Raw genomic sequence first — 23896 nt, 5'->3', positions numbered from 1 at the left:
TGTAGATAGAAGCAAATAGTTGTTTCCATTTTCTTACTTCTGGTAGATTATAGATCTATAGATGTATAATATATAATTTTCTGCCCCCTGCCCCTTTGAGAGGAAAAGCAGAAGTACTTTGGGTGGGATTGTTTTTATATAAGAATTGATTTATTGGTCTCTCTCATTTTCTTTATGCTATGGAAAGTTATGTATTTTTTCTAAAATGCTAGATAGATTTGGCCATGAGATCTATGAAATATGTAATTTCCTCTGATCTAAAGTTTAACATCAATATAACTGATTTTGTGTATAAGTCATATATTTGGCTTACTAGCTTGAGGGTTGTAGTGAGTGTGATTAAAGCAAAACTTTATTTACAGATGAATTTCTAACTTGCTTAACTTATTTTTAGCTTTATTCCATAGAAAATACCATTATTTTTCAGAGAAAAATAATCTACTGAGCACATGTTATTGCAGTAAATTAAAATGGCCTTGTTTCAGTGATCATGAAATCAACAAAAGTCTCATTGTTTTTAAAAAATGTTAAAAATTCACGAGAGAAAAATATACAGGGAAAAAAACCTGCATAATTTTTTGGCTCGTTTTCAGTAACTGTTAACCTTTTTTATGCATTTTTTTGACTGTCAGAAACATTATTGAACTCAGTTCACTAACTGGGAACAAAACAGAGTCAAACATGGGTGGTTCTTATTCTCAAGTTTGCAGGCCAGTCCGGAAATGAATCATGTGATTGCAGGGAACATGTGTTGGCAGAGGGAAAAACTGCCCCATCTCTGAGGCTCAGATAAGTCTTCCTCGAGGAAGTGACTTAACTGAGAGTTGATTGAGACTTGAGACTTTATAGTTGGGTAGGAAAAGTAGAGAGACTAAGGCACGTATGAATGTGAAGCTGTGAGTTAAGATCTTGGTGTTTTAAAGAAGTGTGAGGAACCTGTAGCAAGCATCAGACTAATTCTTTTTTGTTTGGTGGCCTCACTTGGCAATGTTCAGTTGGGCTTTCTCCTGGTGAGTATCAGGGGACTGTATTGGGTGTTGGGGATTAAACCTGAATCTGCTTTATGCAAGAAAAGCAAGAACCTTACCTGCCGAGAGGTGCTTACTATCTCTCCAGCTCCCAGAGTGTCATTCTTAAGGTCTAGACTGGTAGTTTTTAGTCTTTGGAATTACATAGACCTTTTAGATCCATTCCTCAGGAGCAGAGTAGACCTTGAGAGGTTTATTTCTATGTTAATGATTTATTGTGGAACTGCTTCAGGAGGAAAGCAGTCAAGTGGAGAATGCCTTGTAGGGAAGGATGGTCAAGCACAGATATGATTTTATTTGAAGTCCAAATCTGCCCAGAGGCAAAGGGTTCTCCCACTCCTACACTCATTTATCTTGGAAATGAATTGAAGTTTGGGAAGGGAATGGAAATCTTCAGGCTGTGTCACTATCTGAATCAAGAGTGTGGGGGAGCCCAAGTAGTTCTCTGAAGAACTGACCAAGGCTACAGGTAGAAGCTCATGGGAGCTAAGAAAGCACATCTGAGAATAAACACACAAAATTGATCAGATATTAGTAGAGCTTGGGTACAAAAAGTTGACTGTAAAAAATTAGTAAACATAATCATAAGGGAACAGATATTGTCAGATTATTTTGTCAAACAGATTAAAGACAAATGAAGTGCCAAACCAACATCATTTATCATTACCATCATTTCATAAGTAGATCTCAGTTTATACTGAAAAGTTGGCATAAGAATTTTGAACAAGCAACTGTTAACAGTTTCACAAGAGATAGATGTGTATGCATGTTTTGTAAATTCCTGTTTTTCCCACATTAGTCCTGGAAAGCTTCATCTCACGCATTCTGTTTGGGAACCACTGAAGTCTACTGTCATTATTTTAATTGAACATGGGTAGAAAAAAGTTGATTCTGGGAAATTAGTAAGGAAAAGACAGTTCTATGCCCACCTTAGGAGTTAAACAAGTGTTTTTGTTGGAGTAGTATGGAACTTTATTTCCTTGAAATGAACTTCTCATTCCAGTACTTTAGAATATAAAAACTCATTTCTTCCTCCTCTATTTTATTGTTCAGTGAGTAAAATAGAAAAGTTACCAGTAGTTCTAGTTGAGCTCAAAGTCTTCTAATTTCTTGCCTGTTAAGAAGGAAAGTATAACAGGTATACAGAATGTCCTGTCCCTGAAGGTAAGATCTTAACGGGGATTGTGTAAGAGTCAGGAGTCAGGCTTGGTTGGGGTCATGTTTTAGAAGATACAGAGAAGGTAAAGAGGAGAAAATGATAATTAAAGAAACTCATCGGGATATTATTTGGGTAGAAAAATTAATGGAACGGATTATGTGGGTGTTAGGAGTATTTTAAAGACTTAACAGTAGCGAAAGCACAGCAGTAGGGCGTTTGCCTTGCTCACAGCTGGCTGGCTGAGCCCCGTTCGATTCCTTCACCCCTCTTGGAGAGCCCGGCAAGCTACCAAGACTATCTCAACCGCAGCGGCAAAGCCTGGCAAGCTACCCATGATGTATTTGATATGCCAAACACAGTAACAACAAGTCTCACAACGGAGATGATACTGGGCCCACTCGAACAAATCGATGAACAATGGGAGGACAATGCTATAGTAAAGTGACGAAAATAGAGAAAAAAAGGTGGTTAGCACAGAAAGTTTACTGCTTTAGAGCATTGGAGTTCCTAAAGCCATACTTATACAAATGTGTCAGGGTCTGATTTCCTTGACTTTTGTGGACCAAGAATCAGCGTAATTTAACTTAGAATTGACCAGACTCTTGTTTAAATATTTTTGTTGCTGTTCTTTCAAAAGCAGGCACTAGTTTGTTTCCACTTTGGGAAGGTCTGGGAGGCAGGAAATAAGTAGGTATACCTACATATCAAAATACTTTTATACATGCATAGAAACGTATTATATGTTCATATTAGATAGCAGTCAGAAGCAAAAATGGTATTTCAGTAGCATTATTCCTAAGGTGTTCAAACATACTAAAATTGGCACAGTATCTTGCCTTGCTTATTTTGCAAGATAGAACTTTAGTAGATTAAATACAATTAAAATGAATTTCTCCTCTAATTGATATTTCTTCTTAGAACTTCTTTACCTGATTCTCTTTTTTAAGCTTGACTTTTTCACTTTTATAATGTAATGTATATCATAATCCAATTTAAGTTAAATTTAAGAGCATATGTTGTTTATGCATTTATTTATTGCAAAGCACCTGGAAGAGGTTGATTTCTATTTTACATTCCAGTGTTCGTAGTGAGACTCAAATTCACTGAAGCTGAACAATAAAGTAGGCTGGTTTAGTCTACATGTACTATGAACCAGTATGACAATTATTTCGCAGTCCTGAGTGGCCCTTATTTGCTGGACTTGAAGCATTCCTCCAGTATCAGCTATTGTTATATTGCAGTAACCAAAGGGTAAATTAAACCAAAGTTAGGACTTTTTCATGCATTCCAGTATTTGCCACAAGATTTTGGAAATAATGTTATTCAAAATTAGGCATGTGTGTTCCCAACAAGATGGCTTTTCTTTTCTTATACTTTTGTTCCTTTTAGCTAACTATTATTTTAACTTTATATATCGATGGATGGTAGAATGTCCAAATCAATGTTTTGGTTAGCAATCTTCAGGAGTCCTTTTTTAAATTATTTAAAAAAAAAAACTTATTGAGGCATCTTGATTTGCAATAGTCACTGTCCTCCCATTGTTTATGGATTTGCTCAAGCAGGCCCAGTAACATCTCTATTGTGAGACTTGTTGTTACTGTGTTTGGCATATCGAATACATTATGGGTAGCTTGCCAGGCTTTGCTGTGCGGGCGAGATACTCTTGGTAGCTTGTTGTGCTCTCCGAGAAGGGTAGAGGAATCGAGTGGGGCTTGAACAGTCAGCTGTGCACAAGGCCCAACCGGTGTGCTATTGCTCCAGATTTGCAATCACAGTCACAATCAGAACCATTCTGTTATTCGTCGATTGCCTTGAGCAGGCCCCAGTAACGTCTCTTTCGTCCTAGCCCTGAGACTTTTTTAAAAAAGTGCCATATTCAAGGCTCTTTCAGAGTTAGGAGAATGAGACCCTTCATTGTTACTGGTATTTGGCATATTGGGTATGCCACGGGGAGTTTGCCAGACTCTGCCGTGTGGGCAGGTTATATTCGGTAGCCTGCCAGTTTGTCCAAAGTAGGAATGAGATGATAAGATGTCACGTGGCCGCAAATGCGGCCGCGTGCTTCCAGGAGCTGGGTTTTATAGTTTCTGAGTCTTGGCCGTTGATGGGATTACATGGTGCCAGGGGGCCAGTTGGTGGGTGTGACCCCCGCCTACTGGAATTTGGAGGATCTGGGTGGAGGATGCTCAGCCCCAATCCAAGTAGACTTGGAGATCTCAGCCCTGGGACCCGCGTGCCTTTGTTCCTCTGCCGGTACCTTCATGTGTGTGGAGAGTGGTCTCAGCATGGTGGTGGCTGGTTCTGGAGGTCTTCGACTGCTGGAGCCCTGGTCGGGGCGGGGAGGAAAACTCAACCCACTCTCCTCCAAGGGGCCCCGGCGAGGACAGCCAGGCGCGGGGGTAGGAAACTTTGCGCCAGATTTGCAATAGTACTAATATTAATTTCAAGGTACTCGGTGTTTAATTTTTTGGGAGGGGGTCATACTCAGCAGTGCATAGGGCTTACTCTTGGCTCTGTGCTCTGTGCATAGAAATCACTCCAGGCAGTGCTCAGGGGATTTTAACAAGTGCCAGGGATCAAACTGAAGTTAGCCATATGCAAGGAAAATGTCATACTCACTGTTCTTTCTGACATCATGTAGTGTTTAGTTTTCATGGTATCACCCTTACCACCAGAATACCCGTATCTCTCTACCACTGCATTAGGTCTCTTCATTCACCTCCTCACTGCATTCCCTCCACTTGGCAGACCAGTTTTGTTGACAGAACCCATCGGACATGTCTGTTTCCTTGTTTTGTGTTTTTGTATTCTATAGATGACTGAGATTATCCAGTATTTATCCTTCTTATGTTTCATTTTGCTTAACACGGCATATCCTGGTTTTATCCAAGCTGTAGTGAAATTCAGGATTTCATCTTTTCTTTCAGCTGAGGGTGTGTGTGTGTGTGTGTGTGTGTGTGTGTGTGTGTGTTTCTCTATTAGTGAGTAAAGGAAATGCATAATATCTTTACCCACTAATTTATTTTTGGGCACTGAGTTGTTTTCAGATCTTGGTTATTATGAATAATGTTGTAATGAACATAGGTGTGCATATATCTTTTTGCATTAATGGTTTTTTGTTCTTGGGATAGATGACAAAGAGAGGAAACACTGGGTCATACAAAAGTCATGTTTTTAATTTTTGGAGATGTCTTCATATGGCAACAGTCCTACCAATGGTGAACAAGCTATGGAATTGACAAAAATCTTGCAGTAAAGTTCTTAGCACACTTTTTAGGTCTAGACTGACAACTCTAGAGTTGCTTTTTTGCCACTTCACAGGAAAAAGTAGATTCCTAGCTTGCTTTCCTTCTCTAAATCTGCTACAACCTACCATGTTCTTGAGAAGTCTCTGCTTCCTACAGTTGCTCATTAGCTGGGACCAGTCTCTCTGCTCATGTCTCTGATTATAAATCAACACTTACAGGCTCTTTCATTTCTGATTTTCTGAGAGACCAGTAGAAGTAAAAAATGTGGGGTGATAACAGAGGTTCTGGAAACTGCAAACATTACCATTGTTGTGATTAGTGATATGTTTACTAAAATCCTCACTGAGTTTCTAACCATAATGCATTTAATCCTAAAGCTAAAAATGACCATATTTTCCTTGACTTGACTATAAAAATCAAGACAATTCAAGAAAAGTATGTAGAAAAGTATCTGCTTCTATTGCCCCCAGGTTGATCTAGCAACAATTACTGTACATATATGTGTATAGTATATATATATAGATAGATAGATATAGATATATAAATATAGATCTAGATATATATGTGTATATATAGGACTTTTATAGTCTAAGTTCACATTTCTCCCTTGAGTTGCATACCCTCTTATTGTCCTCCCGTTATTCATCGATTTGCTCAAGCGGGCCCAGCAATGTCTCCATTTTGAGACCTGTTGTTACTGTGTTTGGCATATGGGTGAGAGGCTCTCGGTAGCTTGCCAGGCTCTCCAAGAGGGGCGGAGGAATTGAACCCGGCTCAGCCGGACTGGCTGCGCGCAAGGCAAACACCCTACCGCTGTGTTATCACTCCAGCCGGGTTCCACCCCACCCTCTTACATATTTCTGTTTTCTAAATGCCTTACCATAGCCAGATTTTTTATTTGGGTCTTTAATTTCCCAGCAGTTTCACTATTTTTAAAAAATTTTATTAAATTAAATACTGTAACTGGCAAAGTTACTTGCTCGAGCGGGCCCAGTAACGTCTCCATTGGAGACTTTGTTGTTACTGTGTCTGGCAAAGTTACTTATAGTTGAGTTTTTCACATTCATTGTTCACCACCAGTTAACTTCCCTCCATCAGTGTTCCTAGGTTCCACCCCGACCCTCCAGCCTGCCTTGACAGGCACCTTTTTAAGTTTGGTTGCTAAAGTTTGAGTCTCATGATTTCAGTGTTGTTGACCTTATGGCTTGGATATTTAGCTATATCACTCTTTTATACTACTGAAGTACACAAGTACTATTGACTCCCACCCTCTCTTGTTTCTGTCTCTTCCCCCCCCCCCCCAATTTCTTTCCTTCACCTCCCGATATTCTGGGACCAAGTGTGATCTGGCATTCACCCTTCCCTCCTTAAAACATTGCATTCCCTCATCCAGTTATTCTAAATGTCATGTGAGTTCACCCTGTGTTGGGCTTCATTTAACATGATATTTTTGACTTCATCCATGTTACAGCAAATTTTGTGATTTCATCATTTCTTACAGCTGTGTAGTATTTCATATCGTGTTTGTGTGGTGTGTGTGTGTGTGTGTGTGTGTGTGTGTGTGTGTATCACATCTTCATGGTCCGTTTACTCTTGGTCATTTAGATTGATTTCATATCTTGGCTATTGTACTAAGTGCTGCAGTAAATAATGGTGGGCCTCTGTCCTTTTTTTAAAAATTTTTTTTTAATTTTTTTATTAGTGAAACACCATGAGGTACAGTTATAGGCTTACATATTTTGTGCTTGGGTTTCAGTTATACAATGATCAAGTGCCCATCCCTCCACCAGTGCCCGTCATCCATCACCACGGGTCCCAGCATCCCCGCCCCCACCCCCCATCCCCCCCGTGTCCTTTTTTGAATGAACATTTTCTCTCCTAAGGGTAGATAGCCAAGAATGGAATTGTTGGGTTGTATGGCAGCTCAATTCTAAGCTTACTGAGAACTCTCCATACTGTTTTCCACAGGGGTTGAACCAGACAACACTACCACCAGCAATAGATGAAAGTTCTTTTTAACCGTATCCTAACTAACACAGATGGTTTTCAGTATTTTTGAAAGGTGCCATTTTTACTGGTGTAAGATGATGATGTTGTCTTGATTTGGATTTCTGAAATAACAAGTGATGAAAAGCTTTTTTCATGTGCCTATTGACCATTTACTGGACTTCCTTAGAGAATTTCCTGTTTATTTTTCTTCCCATTTTTTGATTGGGTTTTGGATTTTTTGGTTGTTATTGTTGATTTTTGTGATTACTTTATGTGTCCTGTACATTAGCCCTTTATCTGAAGTGTTAAATGCAAATATTTTCTCTCATGCAGTTAGCTATTATTTTTAGTTTTAGCCCATGTTTCTTTTGCACTTCAGAATCTCCTTCATGTAGAGTCATTTGTTTAGTTTTTACTTTTTAGCCTTTGCCAATGCTATCATTCATATCAATGAAGACACCTTTGAGGTCAGTCTTGGAGCATGCTTCTCAGTGTACTTTACAGATTATGGTCTGATCTCAAGGTCTTTGGTTCACTTTGAATTGACTTTGTGTAAGGCATCAGATACGGATTCAACTTTAATTTTTTACACGTACCATTTGTTGTAGAAACTGTTATCCATTTTATGCTCTCAGCCCCTTTGTTCGTAAATATATATATATATATATATATATATACACACATACACACACACATATATGTTTGTCCTTGGTTATTCTGTTCTGACCCCATTGGTCAGAGATTTTGTCCTTTTCCAATACCACACTGTTTGATTACTATGGTTTTATAGTATAGTATCCCATTTGGTAATGAAATACTGCCCAGTTTCATATTTTTCAGTATGGTTTTGGCTGTTTGGGGCATATAATGATTTCACACAAGCTTTATTTTTGATCTAAATTCTTGAAAACTATTTTCTGAATTTGGATAGAGATCACATTGATTCTATATAGTAATTTAGGTAAGGTGGTCATTTTAACTATATTGATTTTGACAATCCAGTAATATGGAATGTTTTTCCATTCCCTAACGACTTCTTGTATTTCTTTCTCAAATATTTTGAAGTTTTCATGATATAACCTCTTTTGTTAGGTTGATTCCTAGGTACTTGATGTTTTTGACTAATTAAAATGGGATAAGTCCTTTGAGTGCTTTCTTCTTTGATTCATTATTTGTATATAGGAATGCTACTGATTTTTGTGTATTGACCTTGCAGCTGGCCGCTTTGCTGTATCGGTTTATTTTTAGGTTCTTTTTGGGGACTTTTTAGGGTCTTGGGTGTATATTAACATGTCTTGATCAAATAGAGATTTTTTTAATTTCCTCTTTTCCAATTTGGATCCCTCTGATTTCCTTTTCTTTCCTGATTGCTGTTGATAGGACTTCCAATATAGCGTTGAATAAGAGTGGAGACAGTGGATATCCTTGCCTTGTGTCTGATCTTGGTGGGAATGCTTTCAGGTTTTTATCCGTTAAGAATAATATTACCAATCCATTAAGAATAATATTACCATAACCAGTTTTTGTTCAGATATTTATGTTATTGGACCAAAGACATGAACTATAGTGTATTGGAGGGAAAATACTTTATATGACTGAGAAGCATATGAACACTTTTAAGCATTACTAGTAATCAATTGATAAATTATAAGGAGATAAGATTTACTATGAAAGTGGAGATTATTTTAAGAAATAGATAATCCATTCAATAATCGTTTTTAGGAAAATTCTTTAAATTTTTTAAGACATTATGATTTCAAAGTTATTCATAGTTGAGTCTTAGGCATACAATATTTCAGCACCAGTGTCACCAACAGTGTCAACTTTCCTCAATCATCATTCTTATTATTAATTTCTTTCTAGCCTTTAAGAGGCTTAAAAATATTCTTAGTTTTTTCCATAAAATATTTATTGAAAAGTTTCTGTTAGTCAAAGTAATTAGAATAAAATATTTTAATGAAGTACTTCATCTTTTTTAATTTTTTCTCAGCACTCATTGAAAATTTATCTATCCTACCTATTTTATTTCTTTTTGTTTCCATTTTAATTTTTAAATTATTATAGTATAGGTCACAGGTTTGCAGTAATACTTATGATGTACAGTGCACTCTACCACCACCAAAGTTCCCAATTCTCCACCACCCTATATTTACCTAGTCTTGTCTCTTCATTCCCTACATCCCTTCTTCCCCTTGCTCATCATTTGAGTTTTATCATCCAAGGGCAAGGGACTGTTTTAAATGGCCTTTTCGCTTTTTTTTTTCCTCTATGTACCACACATGAGTGAGACCATCTGGTATTTGTCCTTCTCTCTGTGACTTAATTTGCTTAACATAATTCCCTCTGGTTTTGTACAGGATGCAGTACACTACAAGGTTTTATCTTTTCTTGTATCTGCATAGTATTCCATTGTGTATATATGCCACAGCTTCTTTATCAATTCATCTGTTGTTGGACATTGGGGTTTTTCTCATATCCTGACTATTGTATTAAATAAGTGCTGCAGTGAACATGGGTGTGTATGTATCTTTTGAATTAATGTTGTGTTTGTGGGGTAGATATGGGGTCGTAATCATAGTTAACAATAATGCATTTTAAACTGTATTATAGGGAAGTTTTTTTTCTTTGGCAGATGGGAGATTCTTTGGTCAGAAGGACCTACGAAGGTGAATACTTCCCAGGCTCGTCAGTTTAAACCTTGTATTAAACAGATACATTTCCCCACAAATCTTATACGACTGGAAGTAAATAGTTCTCTTCTGGATTATTACACTGAATTAGATGCAGTTGTATTACATGGTGTGAAGGACAAGCCAGTGCTTTCTCTCAAGACTTCACTTGTTGACATGAGCGATCTAGAAGATGACTATGAAGGAAAAAATGGATGTGGAATGGACAGTCTGAACAAAAAGTTTAGCTGTGCTGCCCTCAGGGAAGGTCCAAGTAATGGATATTTTGATAAACTACCTTATGAGGTAAGCCACAAATATTTAGCAGCACTCTAATATTTATCTAGTATTTATTGATTTGCTCGAGCGGGCCCAGTAACGTCTCCATTGGAGACTTTGTTGTTACTGTGTTTGGCATATCGAATACTCTCGGTAGCTTGCCGGGGTCTCCGAGAGGGGCGGAGGAATAACCTAAAGATTTATCTTTAGGTTATCAATGTTTATTTTCCTAGAAATTGTAGAAATAGAATCACTGCTAAGGTGCGCATACTTTGATGTATATTTTGACTTTGGAACATGTATACATTGTGTAATTTGACCACATTTGTTTTGGATTGACTTCAATGATCCTGAATAAAATATTATTGATGTAAAGTAAGTAAAGTAAAGGCCCTCCCGTTGATCATCGATTTGCTCGTGCAGGCCCAGTAACGTCTCCATTGGAGACTTTGTTGTTACTGTGTCTGGCATATCGAATACATCACGGGGAGCTTGCCAGGCTCTGCCGTGTGGGCGAGATACTCTCGGTAGCTTGCCGGGCTCTCCGAGAGGGGCGGAGGAATCGAACTCCGGTTGGCCATGTTGGCTGCGTGCAAGGCAAACGCCCTACGGCTGTGCTATCGCTCCAGCCCATTATTGATGATAAATTGACATATTGATAAATTACCAGTCATCAATAACCGAAAGAGATAAACCGTCATTAAATTATATTCCATTTTGGTACATAATTTGATGAAAACATGGGCAATATGTGCTTCCTTTCTAAAACATTTTCTTTTAGGCACCGTGACTTACAGTATGACAATGGCAGGGTTTTATACAAAAGACATTCCAACACCACACCTTCCACCATGTCTCAGTGCTATCCACTCCCCCATACTTCTTCCTAAAGATAGGTTCTGTTTCTGTTGCCTTCGGGTATTTACTTGTTGTTTCATTATGGCAGTATGTGCTTAAGTTTTTTGCCAGTTATGTTAAAGATTTGCTGTTTTTTAAAGAAAAAAAAAGTGTTAACAAAATTGTGAGAGGAACATTTATTTGATTCAGTACTTGACAGTTTTCCCAAGTGCTGTATTCAGTACTCACTCTTCTATATTCTTTTAGCTCACTGTGATTTTTTATTTATTTTTTTTTTTGGTTTAAGAAGGTGCAGAGTGCCTGTAACTAAAATCTTTGCAGTTGTATCGCTGTCATATTTACTGTCCCTGATTCTTGTTCATCAAATGTCAGTAGCACCCCTGGGTGTATGAGCAGGGCCAGGCATTATATACCTTAAAGAGTATTGCTGTGTATAGTTTAAAATAATATTAACTTTCTCTCCCTCCTCCCTCACCTCCTCTCCCTCTGTCATACTCACAGGTTACTTCTGGCACAGTATGCGGGAGTCATTTCTGGCACTGCTCAGGGGACCATGGGGAAGTGTATGATGCTGGAAACTAAAGCGAGGCCTCCATGATGCAAAACATGTGCACTGACCTTTTGAACTGTCTCTCCAGCCCCTAAAATTTTCTTTGGAAGAACGGTTTGGGCCATACTTGGTGGTGCTCAGGGATCACTCCTGGGAGAGTTCAGGGGATCAGATGGGGTATCAGGAATCAAACCCGGTTTAGTGCCTGCAAGGAAAGAGCCTTACCCACTATACTATCTTTTCAGTCCCCCCCAAAGTTTTATTTTTAAGAAGATTTTATGCACTCAGATTGGAGAGATGGTACAGTGGGTAAGGTGCTTGCCATGAACATGACCAACCCCAGGTTCTATCTCTAGCATCCCATATGGTGCCCTGAGCACCACCAAGAGTAATTCCTGTGTAGAGAGCCAAAAATACCCCTCAGCGTCATCAGGTATGGTCCCCCAAAAAAACCAAAACATAAAAATGACACAAAAGATATTTTATGACCCAAATTTTAATGAATTCAACTACCCATGTTACAAATTGGTGACTATTTCAGGTTTCATTGTAGTATCACAACTAGCTTGGCTTGCATAGAGCAAATAGTAATCATGCCTCTTGAATGTCTGAGCATTTTGAAGTACCTTTTAAATGCTATGGCATATCCCATAAAGTACTTAAGTTGCTACATAAGAGGAATCGAAGGATCAAAGATAATTCAGTCAGCAAGTCATGGGACCAGGAACCAAGAAAGTATTCCATGTCAAATCTTTTTTTCTGGAAATGAAGCTTCATGGGTTGGCTGAGACTCTGTGGCCCTTGGTAAGAGAAGGGAACACAGCACTGTAGCACTGTCCTCCCATTGTTCATTGATTTGTTCTAGCGGGCACCAGTAACATCTCCATTGTGAGACGACTTATTACTGTTTTTGGCATATTGAATACATCAAGCGTAGCTTGCCAGGCTTAGCCTTGTGGGCAGGATACTCTTGGTAGCTTGCCTCACTCTCCAAGAGGGACGGAGGAATTGAACTCGGGTCAGCCTCTTGCAAGGCAAACACAGTATTGGAGGGCATGTTGAGAGGGATAAGGACAGTGTTTTCCCTGGGGCTCTAAGGAGAATCCATCCTGGCATCTGTGGGGGCTGTTCATTTGGAGGAAAGCAGATCGCTTCTCTGCTTCTTACCCATTTCCTCACATTACAAACTTGAAATTTAAATCCAGAAAATATGTTTTAAACAGTCTATTGAATTTCATCCAGTCTCGGTAAGATCCTCGACACACAGCACCCAAGTGACGAAAAGAAGAGAACTGCAAGCAGCGAGATGAGAATGTATAAAGGCAAGAGAACATGAGACAGCCTGGATGGTTAAAACAGGGTTTTATTACTGAAGGTGTAAGAGGTGAATTGGGTTGGTGACTTAGGGCTGCCTCAGTGCTTAATTGATGGGGCACTGTTTATTTGAATGACAATGATTGGGACAGCCTACAGTGACTGTGTACTTTCAAGTGTGCTGTGTCACAGGGGCAAGGCTTTACTGTGAGGTTTGCATTTTATCTCCGCATGTTCTTCCAGAACAGAGAATAGTCAGTAGGATAGAGTTACAGGTATTTTAGACTTTATAAAAAATTTGCTTTTTCAAAAAAAAATAAAAAATAAAACACTAGTATTTCAGAAGTAGGTCAGAATTAGGAGCAACTAATTTTTTTAGCAATTATTTGATGAATATAGTCTATGTTGTGTTTTGTCAGCTCTGTTTTGTTTGTTCAATGCTACGACACCTGGAAACTGAAATCTCATAAAGGTTATGTGATGGTTCTCATAGGCTTACCTGGTCAATGTTATGTTCTGTATTTTATAATTCTTTTATATTTAAGATTATTTGATTTTTTATACATATATCATTAAAATATTTGTACTTTAGATTTTTAAAAGTTTGTGTCCTCAGCTTAACTGGGGAGTGTATCAGGTCATAAAAAGAAGAAAAGTGGAGAAGATAAGGACATCTTAAGGAAAAATTAAGTTAACCTGACTTTCTCAGGAACCCTCTGCCATGGCTATAATTCATGGCTATAATTCAGACCCTCAGAATCAACATAGCCAAGAGCATTGTTCTACATTATACTGAGTTAATAATAATATGGGCTGGAGGAATAGCACAGCCGTAGGGCGTTTGCCTTGCACGCAGCCAACATGGCCGACCTGAGTTCGATTCCTCCGCCCCTCGGAGAGCCCAGCAAGCTACCGAGAGTATCTCGCCCGCACGGCAGAGCCTGGCAAGCCCCCCGTGACATATTCGATATGCCAGACACAGTAACAACAAAGTCTCCAATGGAGACGTTACTGGGCCCGCTTGAGCAAATCGATGAACAACGGGAGGACAGTGACAGTGATAATAATAATATAACCTACCAGGATTTACCCCTGACTGTAGATGTAGAGCATAAGCCCTGAGTACCCCTAGATGTGGCCCCAAAACATACAAACAAAAGAATTTTCCTTTTTTTTTTCGCCATTTCCTTTATTGTCCTTCATTGTCTTTCATCTTCCCTCTTTCTTTTATCTTATATGGGATGCTGGGAATCGAATCTTGGTCAGCCACATGCAAGTCAAATGCCCTACCCACTGTGCTATCGCTCCAGTGCTAGTCATCTTTCTTTCCTTTTTGTGGGGGGGGGGGGGGGGGTTCACACCTGGTGATGCACAGGTCGTGGGACCATATGGGATGCTGGGAATCAAACCTTGGTCAGCTACATGCAAGGCAAATGCCCTACACACTGTGCTATCACACCAGCCCTAGTCTTTTTTTTTTTTTTGAGTTTTCTTCTGAAACCACAAAGACCAAGTAGGTTTAACTGTAGCTTAAGGTAAAAATCAAACAAGAGACAGAAGGTAGGTTAAGAGGAAGAGCTTTATTGGCTACAAACCTGTAGGTTGGGCGATTATGGATTCCCTTCTTTAAAGTAATCATCTTGTGTTCATTGCCATAAGAGCAGCTTTAGAGAACAGGAAAACACAGTTTTAGAAAAGGTGGTTTATAGACCAGTGAGTACCAAGACGACAAATAGAGTCAGTAGGTTTTGGTTCCTTTATACCTACTTCCTGTGTAACTGCAAATAAAGATTTCTGATTAAGCTTTCCATAAAAAAAAAAGCCAATTTAAAATTATATATCATAATTTCATACTCTCTTAATGCCCTTTTGTGTTTTGTATGCTTTGTTTTTGAGAGAGAAAGATATGGAATAATAGCTAACATTCCAGCACTTATGCATAATATGCAGGCCTTTTTGCACATGCTTTGGTTGATTTATAAAAAAAAACATTGCCCAATGGCCTAAGTGATGGTACAACCCAGTTTGATCTCAGTATCTTATATGGTTCCCTAAGCACCACTAGGAGTAATTCCTGAGTGCAGAGAGCCTGGGGTAACCTGAGCATTGCTAGGTGTAACCCCAAAACCTTAACAAAAAATTGTCCAAGTGTTGTACCTCTTGTGAATTCTGTCTTCTCTTTGTGTCACAGTATAAATTGTGTAACATTTTGTAGTAAGTGGGGGAAATCTGGGGGGTTTTCATATTGTTTTACCTATTTTAAAAAGGAGAAAAACAGAAGATGAAATTTTTGTTTTTAATAACTGTACATGAAGATGAGACCAAGAGAAGATCAGGGTGGGAGGAAAAGAGACCAGATAGGTAACTTCTGCACGTAATTTAGTCAAGAATTAATTTAATCTCTGAAAATGAGAAGGTTTGGAGAGGAGATATCTGGGAGAAATGTTCCAGAGATGCAAATAGGAGAACTCAAGAGTAACTAGTATGTGTTAAAGCAGAACATCAGAGGGATTTTTTGGTTTGGGGTTGAAATAACTTGGGTGATCGACTTGCCACTTAATCACTTAATCACTTAACTTCCCCTTAGTCATTGATTTGCTCGAGCGGGCGCCAGTAACGTCTCCATTTGTCCCTGTCGCGTGCTAGTGTAGCCCAATGGCATCTGTTCGCTCCGGGAACATGAAGGGCCTCAAACCGATCGTTCATGATCTTGACGAAGAAGTCTGACCATCTGGTAGGTGGGCGGCCACACGGTCTTTTGACATCCCGTGGAATCCAATCAGTAACAGCTCTAGTCCAACGGTCGTCTTTAAATCTCATTACGTGACCAGCCCATCTGATTTTCGACACCTTGGCAAATGAGACAGCGTCCCTGATCCTTGATCATCGATGGATGTCAGAACTCCGGATTCGTTCTCTCATTTGAGTGAAACGTGATATTCCAAGCATAGCTCTTTCTATTCTTCTTTGGGAGACCTGAATAGCATTCTCATCCTGTTTGCGTAGGGCCCAGGTCTCTGAGGCATATGTTAATGCAGGAAGAACATTGGAATCAAAGAGATGTGCCCGGAGCCGGAGGTTCTTCGTCCTCTTAGCTATTTCTTCGACGCTCTTGAAGGCATTCCAAGCCGCTCTCTTCCTCCTGCGCAGCTCGGGTGCCAGATCATTTGTCATGTTGACCTCTCGACCTAGGTAGACATAGCGGTTGCATTCGGAGATGGTTGTTCCATTGAGAGCGAATGGGGCGTCAGGAACAAGGCTGTTTCTCATAAACATTGTCTTCGTGAGATTCAGCTGTAGTCCTACCTTTCCACACTCACGGTCAAAGTCGGCCAGCATTTGTGCCGCTTGGCTGATGTTTGGTGTTATTAAAACAATGTCATCAGCAAAGCGGAGGTGGTGTAGTTGCTGACCGTCTATCTTCACTCCCATTCCTTCCCATTCCAGTCGTCGCATGATGTTCTCGAGGGTGGCACTGAAGAGTTTCGGTGAAATGGTATCACCCTGCTGCACCCCTCTCTTGACATCAACGATCACTTCTTTGTAGAACGGTGAGATCCTGGTAGTGAATCCGCAATACAGCTCATGGAGGATCCTGATGTATTGGGCTTGAATGCCCTGATTGGCTAGGGCTTCAATGACCGCTTCCGTCTCAACAGAATCAAAGGCCTTCTTTAAATCAATGAACGTTAAACAGAGCGGCATCTTGAACTCCCAAGAAATCTCAATGAGCTTGGTTATTGTGTGGATATGGTCGATGGTGCTGAATCCTTTGCGGTGTATCCACTGTGTATTCGATATGCCAAAACCAGTAACTACAACTGGTCTCATTCACCTGACCCTGAAGGCTTCACCAACATGGCAGCACAGAGAAGGATGAGAAAGGAGAGGCCGACAAAATCTCAAGGCTGACCTAGGCTGCCACAACGAAGGAAGACAAAAATGATTGTCTGTACTTTCAATGCACGTACGCTAGCATCAGATGCATCCATCGAGGACCTGATGGTACAAGCGCGAATGATCAAGTACGACATCATTGGTCTGACCGAGACAAGAAGGCACGAATCGCAGCATGCCGTTTTCGACACTGGAGAAGAATTGTTCCTCGGAACATGCGATAAAAGAGGTGTTGGAGGCGTCGGTGTCCTTGTCAACACAAACTTGGCCAAGAGCATTGATTCATTCGAATGCCTAACAACCCGAATCGGACGTTTACATTTGAATAGATGTGGCTCACTGCCTGCAGTTTCTATCTTCGTTGTCTACGCACCAACATCTCATTATGATGAAAGAGAAATCGAGAAGTTCTACATGGAGCTAGAGAAGTTCTATAAAGAAGACCACACCTTCTACAAGATCACTGTGGGTGATTTTAATGCCAAGATAGGACCAAGAAGATCAGCTGAAGAACTTCACATCGGGACCCATGGCCTAGAATGGAACGAACAGGGTGAGAGATTGTCTGAGTTCATCATGTCGACCAAGACCATTCATGGTAACTCACAGTTCCAGAAGGCAGAATCTAAACGATGGACATGGGAGTCTCCCGGTGGACGATTCCACAACGAAATAGACCACATCATATTCAATCGACGGTTTTGCCTGACTGATGTCGCTGTTGTCCCAAAATTTCGAACGGGATCGGACCACCGTCTCCTTCGTGCAAAATTCTACTTCACGGAGCGGGGAGAAAGGGCTGCAAAGTTCAAAAAGAGAACTCCCAGAATGACCACCAACTGGGAACTCTTTGGTACTATTGCGGCAACATGGGAAGATGCCATTGTTGACAACATTGACGAGGAATACGATCGACTGGTTCAGCACCTCCATGAATGTGCGAGGAACACCAAGAGAGAGATAGCCACAAAAAATCGCCTATCTTCGAAAACTCTTGAGCTAATTCGCCAGTGTGGTTTGGCGCATGCCTCAGGCAACCGCAAGCTAACGTCCGAGCTCGCAAAGCAGTGCAGAGATGCGATCAAGGAAGACCTCAAAGAGAGAAGAGCAGAAGTACTGGTAGATGCGGCAGAAGCCGGGAAAAGTATTCGTAACGCCCGCCTCTCCTTCGCCAACTATAAGACCAAGATGACTGCCCTCCGACGTCCTGATGGATCCATCACATCCTCCAGAACAGCAATGGAGAAGATTATCTATGACTTCTACTCAAATCTCTTCGATAGCCATGTCCACTTGCTGACATACCAAATTCCACAGGATGGATATGTCGTTCCCAACATTCTCCCTTTCGAAATCCGACACGCCATTTCGTCGGTAAAGAAACAAACAGCACCCGGCCCAGACAAGGTCAGACCTGAACACCTGAAAAACCTGCCGTCAGTACTCATCAATACACTGGCTCGGCTCTTCACTCGCTACCTGTCTGAATGCAAGGTTCCGTCCCAATGGAAAACCAGCAGGACCGTACTACTGTTCAAGAAGGGAGACATCCATGACATTGGCAACTATCGCCTGATCTGCCTATTGTCTGTCATCTACAAGTTGTTCACTCGAGTCATCCTAAATAGGATTGGCAGAACACTAGATAAAGGACAACCATGCGAGCAAGCAGGGTTCCGCAAAGGATTCAGCACCATCGACCATATCCACACAATAACCAAGCTCATTGAGGTTTCTCGGGAGTTCAAGATGCCGCTCTGTTTAATCGACTTGCCATTGTTCCTAAAACAGTGTGTAGCAGTGGGAAGAGTGCACTCATACTAAGGCGCCTTTGACTCAAGCAAGCAGAATTTTCTGGTTGAGGACACAGGTAGTTGCCTTTAAACTCAGGAGGAAGGTCTGAGCTTCAATTTGAGTTTGCTTGAAAGTGGGATGGTATGGGGCATGGTGGTAGGTGAATTGACCTTGAACCTCTCAAGTATGGACAAACAGCTAAAACTAGAATCCTGGGAAAACTTAATTATCTAACAGTTCCACAAAGAAAATACAAATCCACATGGGCACCTGGGACAAAGGTGGGTGAGTTTTATTTTAAGTAAAGTGTTGGAAGACAGAGAGATACAGAAAACATGTGGAATGAGTGGGGAGGATGCAGGCTGGCACATTGCAGCAGAGAAGTAAATTAGAAGTACAAATCACAAAGTTTTGGTGTTTGGGAGATCCATTGATTTTCCTTTACCATTTTCTCTTTGGTGGACTGTGACTTAGAAGAGAAATGAGAAAAATCATCATATTTGGTTAAGGCATCAAGGAAGAGGAGAGTGAAAGGGGATTATTTAGTGAGTATAAAAAGAAAAAATTTATGTTAATATACTCAGCTGATGACAGCATGATAAAAACTGTCCAACAATAATGGAATAACAGCATTCTAGCTCTGTACTACGCCTTACATACCAAAAGAGTATCAAAACATGGAATTTTATAAACATTATAGTTACTCCCTCTTTTACCTTTCAGAGGGAAAAAGAGAGCCAAATGAGTGCGCAGAATGCAGCCAATGGGGAAGTGTCTATTGGAGATACAGATTAGGAGAGATCTCAGTTCATATGCCTTAGGAAAGGGGCCAATAGAGAGGAAAACTTCCAGTACACACAAAAGAGCTTAACTAACCCAAGATACCAGGAGATAGTAAGCCTTGCATATGGGGACATTAAATGATAAAAGCTCAAAATCGGGTAAAGAGTTAATCCTGTGAAACTAAATCATATCACAGTGGTTAAGAAGAGAAACTTTAAAAATATTTTACCCATATTATTCAAACAAAATTAATTTAAGAAGGAAGCCCCTTTTAATGCTAAATGATATAATTGCCATTGTTTAAATTAATTGAATAATTAGTGGTATCTGATGATAGTCTAATATTTCAGGATCCCTTTATAAAAACTCATTTTGGGGCCAGAGAGGTAATACAAGGGGTAAGGCTCTTGCCTTGCATGTGCCGACCTGGGCTCAATCTCCAGCACCACATATGGTTCTGTGAGCCCTGCCAGGAGTGATCCCTGAGTCCAAAGCCAGGACTAAGTGCTGAGCACTGTCAGATGTAACACAATCCTCTCTCTCAAAAACAAAAACAGTACTTCCTATTTACACACTAAATACTAGATGAGTAGTGATTAATGACTTTATCTTTTAAAAGAAGGAGAAATTCTTTTTGTAATGTCTTACCTGAATTTCTTTTGTTGTTGATATATTTTACATGTACACAATTTACTTATCAGTAGGATGATAAGAATTTGTTTTGGGGGCCACACCAGGCTCTTTACTCCTGGATGTTTGCTCAAGGTTCACTTTTGGTAGGTTTTGTAGTTCTCTGCGTTCTTTCTCTCTCTCACATACATACACACACACACACACACACACACAGACACACAGAGACACACACACACACACTGTGCGGTTACTTGAAAGTCCACTTTAAATGTTAAAAATAAATAGCAAAACTCTCCCAGCTTTGCCCTACTTAATACATGTATTAGTTGAGAGTACTCATATTTTTATATACATTCCTTGAACGTTTTTAAAGATTGTGGTGTTACCATCTTTTGCAACACTTTGCTCTAAAACACTGAAATTCTAACTTGAAACAAATATAGGGTTTTCATGATCAAACTAATTTATGAAGAATATTTAAATTAAAAGGGCATGTATATAAAACAAAGACTAGAGCTAATAAATACACTAGATTCCTAAAAGCTTAGTCTTGGAGGCCGAAGTGATTAGTAGAGTGGGGAAGACATTTGCCTTGCATGTGGCCAACCCAGGTTCAATCCTCAGCATTCCACATAGTCCCAGAGCACAGCCAGAAGTAATTCCAGAGTATGACCAGTTGTGACCCAAAAACAAAACAAAACAAAACAAAAAAAAAAACTCAGTCTTCCCTTTTGTTTGAAGGTTTTTAGTACTTAGTGAACTTTTTATCTCTGTTCAGAATAAAGCTATTTATTGGTAGTAAGTTAATTCTGAAGCGTCAACTGTGCCATTTCTTCAAATCATGGACAGAGTAATAGCACAGCAGGTAAAGCGTTTTTCTTGCATAGGGCCAATGTGGGTTCTGTCACCTGTCCCCCATATCATCCTCTGGGACCTCCAGGAGTGATCCCTGAGCACAGAGCCAGAAGACCTGAGCACTACCATATGTGGCCCACCTTTCCTCTGCAAAAAAGGGAAAAAAAAATCAGGGCTGGGAGATAGTATAGCAGTTAGGGCACATGCCAACCCGACATTGATCCCTAGTACCACATAACCCCCTGCGCACCTCTGGGAGTAGCCCTGGTGGTCCTTGGCACTGCAGTGCCTCAGCAGAGCCACATCCTCCAGTTCTTGCATTGAAGCAAGCTGGAAAATCTCTGGGGTGGCCCCCTGTCCCTTTGTACAAGTTGGGAAGTCCCCACAAAAAGAAAAGGGGGATTAAAAAAGCATATCTTCACTAATAAAAAAAAAAGAATGATGAACATAAAAAAAAGCATATCATGGGGCTAGTTTGAGAAAATTTAAATTAATGACAAAGGCTTTTTTGTTTGTTTTAACTCCATTGCTTTCATTTTTGGTATTTGCTACTCCACCTGTATTAGTTGTTTTAAATAGTTCTATTTTCTCTTCCTTGGAATTCTCAGTTACCTCTGGGGTTCATTCCTTTCCTGCCTCTGTGCATCTAGTAGTCTTCCCAGCGATGATTTCTGTAAAACACAAGTCTGACCATGTAATTCTGCAGTATAAACCCTTTCAAGATTCCTCATTGGTTTTAGGATTAAACCTCAATCCCCATGTAAGGCTATTAGTAGCCCACTCCACACTACAAACTACTCTTTTCCTTTTACCTTTCACCCCTTAGAAGTTGAGCCTTTTTTCATTTTCAGTTTGGGGTTAGCAGATTGCTTTTGGAATCTCAGTGAATTATCTAGTAGCTATAATAGTTGGACCTTTGTCTCCTCTCTGTCAATGCTGTATAAACAGCCAGAATGCCAGTACTTAACAGATTACTAAAATTCACCTTTGCACTTTGAAAAGCTGAGTATTTTTACATTCATGTACATTTTACATTTATGCCTTGTTCATTTTTACTTATCTCACGTAATGTACAATTTTTGAAATGTAGTAGTCTTTTGTCCATGTTTCTTCTCTGATTGTATTATTCTGTTGAGTGTTGATTCATTTAGATATGAAAATATTGTAAAATAATGTTTTTATGATAGTATATTCTGTGCTTGATAAAAGTGATGCTTTTTAAAAAATCTTAAAGATCTTGGTTTCTCTGTTTTATTAGCTCATTCAGCTGATTCTGAACCACCTGACGCTCCCAGACCTGTGCAGATTAGCACAGACTTGCAAACTACTGAATCAGCATTGCTGTGATCCTCTTCAGTACATCCACCTCAATCTGCAGCCGTACTGGGCAAAACTAAATGATACTTCTCTAGAATTTCTACAAGCTCGTTGCACTCTTGTCCAGTGGCTCAATTTATCTTGGACTGGTAACAGAGGCTTCATCTCTGTTGCAGGATTTAGCAGGTTAGTGCCACTTCTTACTGAGAGTATTTTACCAGCAGGCTGTATTTACTTTCCATAGTAAAAGTTGTAAGAGTGAATGATTTTTATCATCTTCTCCAGCTAAATTTTGTAGTACTATAAAGAAAGCTTAGCCCTTTACTTTGTGTGTGTGTGTGTGTGTGTGTTTCAATCCTAGTAACTTTCAACGGAGATGCTTTTTTTTCTTTCATATTTTCAGCACAGATGATTAACACATTTTAAAAACTATTTCCAAATCAAAATCTACCTCTCTAATGTGATTTGTCAGAAATGGAAAACAATTTATTATAGAACATTTTTAATTAAATCTTAATTACATGTGCAATACATCACCCAAATTTAGAAGCTCATTTAAACTAATTACGTTGAAAACGCAATTGCATGCTAAATGGGCGACCACACTTGTAGACCTGCCCAGGTGTTTCTGCTCCTTTCTATTTAAGCATTTAGTTTCCTTGCTATTAAATGTCACCTGTTAAACATTTGAAAGCTTGCACAAGTGCATATTCATTTAGTAACGCCATAGTAATTTTTCTCACGATACAAACAGGTGCCTTGATGATGGTTATTCTCATTGTATGTTACAGCATAATCCTATCAATTCATTAAGTTAAATAATAAAGGAATAGAAACTTTAGGGAAATTACCTGTTACTTTTGATTAATGAATAATCTTTAGTACTGATTTTAAAAGTTAAAAATGATCTGTGGCTCTTTCTACACACATCCCAGTGGACACATTTTTAAGCAGTGGTTTATGAATTAGACATTTGTATATTGAGCTTTGTTTCCCCTTGACTCTGATTATAAAAATAAAGATGCAGTTCAAGAAATAAATATTTGATGCCATTAGATTCAGATGAAATACTAATGTTTGAAACAGTAGCAATGTGTTCAAAATGCTAATACTGATAGTTTATGCATCAAAGTAAAAATAAACATGAGTAATAAGGTTTACAGCACATGTTGAAATGATGCATTGAATTTCTTTGTTTTTTGCTAGAAGAAGATCCAAGGAAAGGAGTTCTTGGATAAACTGTTATGGCACTATGAGTCAGAAAGTGTTGGTGATTTTTATAGCATGCTAATACAAAATTCTTTTAAACTATTTTAATTCTGAAGAGAGAATATCTGTTGAGAAAAGGAATTCTTTTTGGACAATGTGATTTCAGTGAATTTGTATATAATCCATATTTTAAAAATTGCTGGGCTTGATAGCTATTCAGTGGGGCACAACTTACTCTCTGCTTCCCTGTATTTCCTATTTTCTTTATTTGCAGTGTTTCCTCAGAGTCAGACTCTAAGAGCAGATCGAACAAT

General features: G+C 39.4%; 1 protein-coding gene across 3 annotated transcripts in view; it reads left to right on the top strand.

Moving 5' to 3' along the window:
- Positions 1-23896, top strand: part of FBXL4 (F-box and leucine rich repeat protein 4) — a 71325-nt gene that overhangs the window by 17054 nt on the left and 30375 nt on the right. For all 3 annotated transcript variants that reach the window (XM_056125061.1, XM_056125059.1, XM_056125060.1), the window contains exons 4-5: positions 10057-10399; positions 22315-22559. In XM_056125061.1, the coding sequence (XP_055981036.1) occupies positions 10057-10399; positions 22315-22559 (588 nt within the window). The remainder of the gene's footprint in view (positions 1-10056; positions 10400-22314; positions 22560-23896) is intronic.

The sequence above is a fragment of the Sorex fumeus genome, unplaced genomic scaffold, assembly GCF_029834395.1.
Source record: "Sorex fumeus unplaced genomic scaffold, SorFum_2.1 ptg000054l, whole genome shotgun sequence".
In the NCBI taxonomy this organism is placed as follows: Eukaryota; Metazoa; Chordata; class Mammalia; order Eulipotyphla; family Soricidae; genus Sorex; species Sorex fumeus.
The sequence above is the reverse complement of the archived record's forward strand: the minus strand, read 5'-3'. Positions and strand labels throughout refer to the sequence as shown.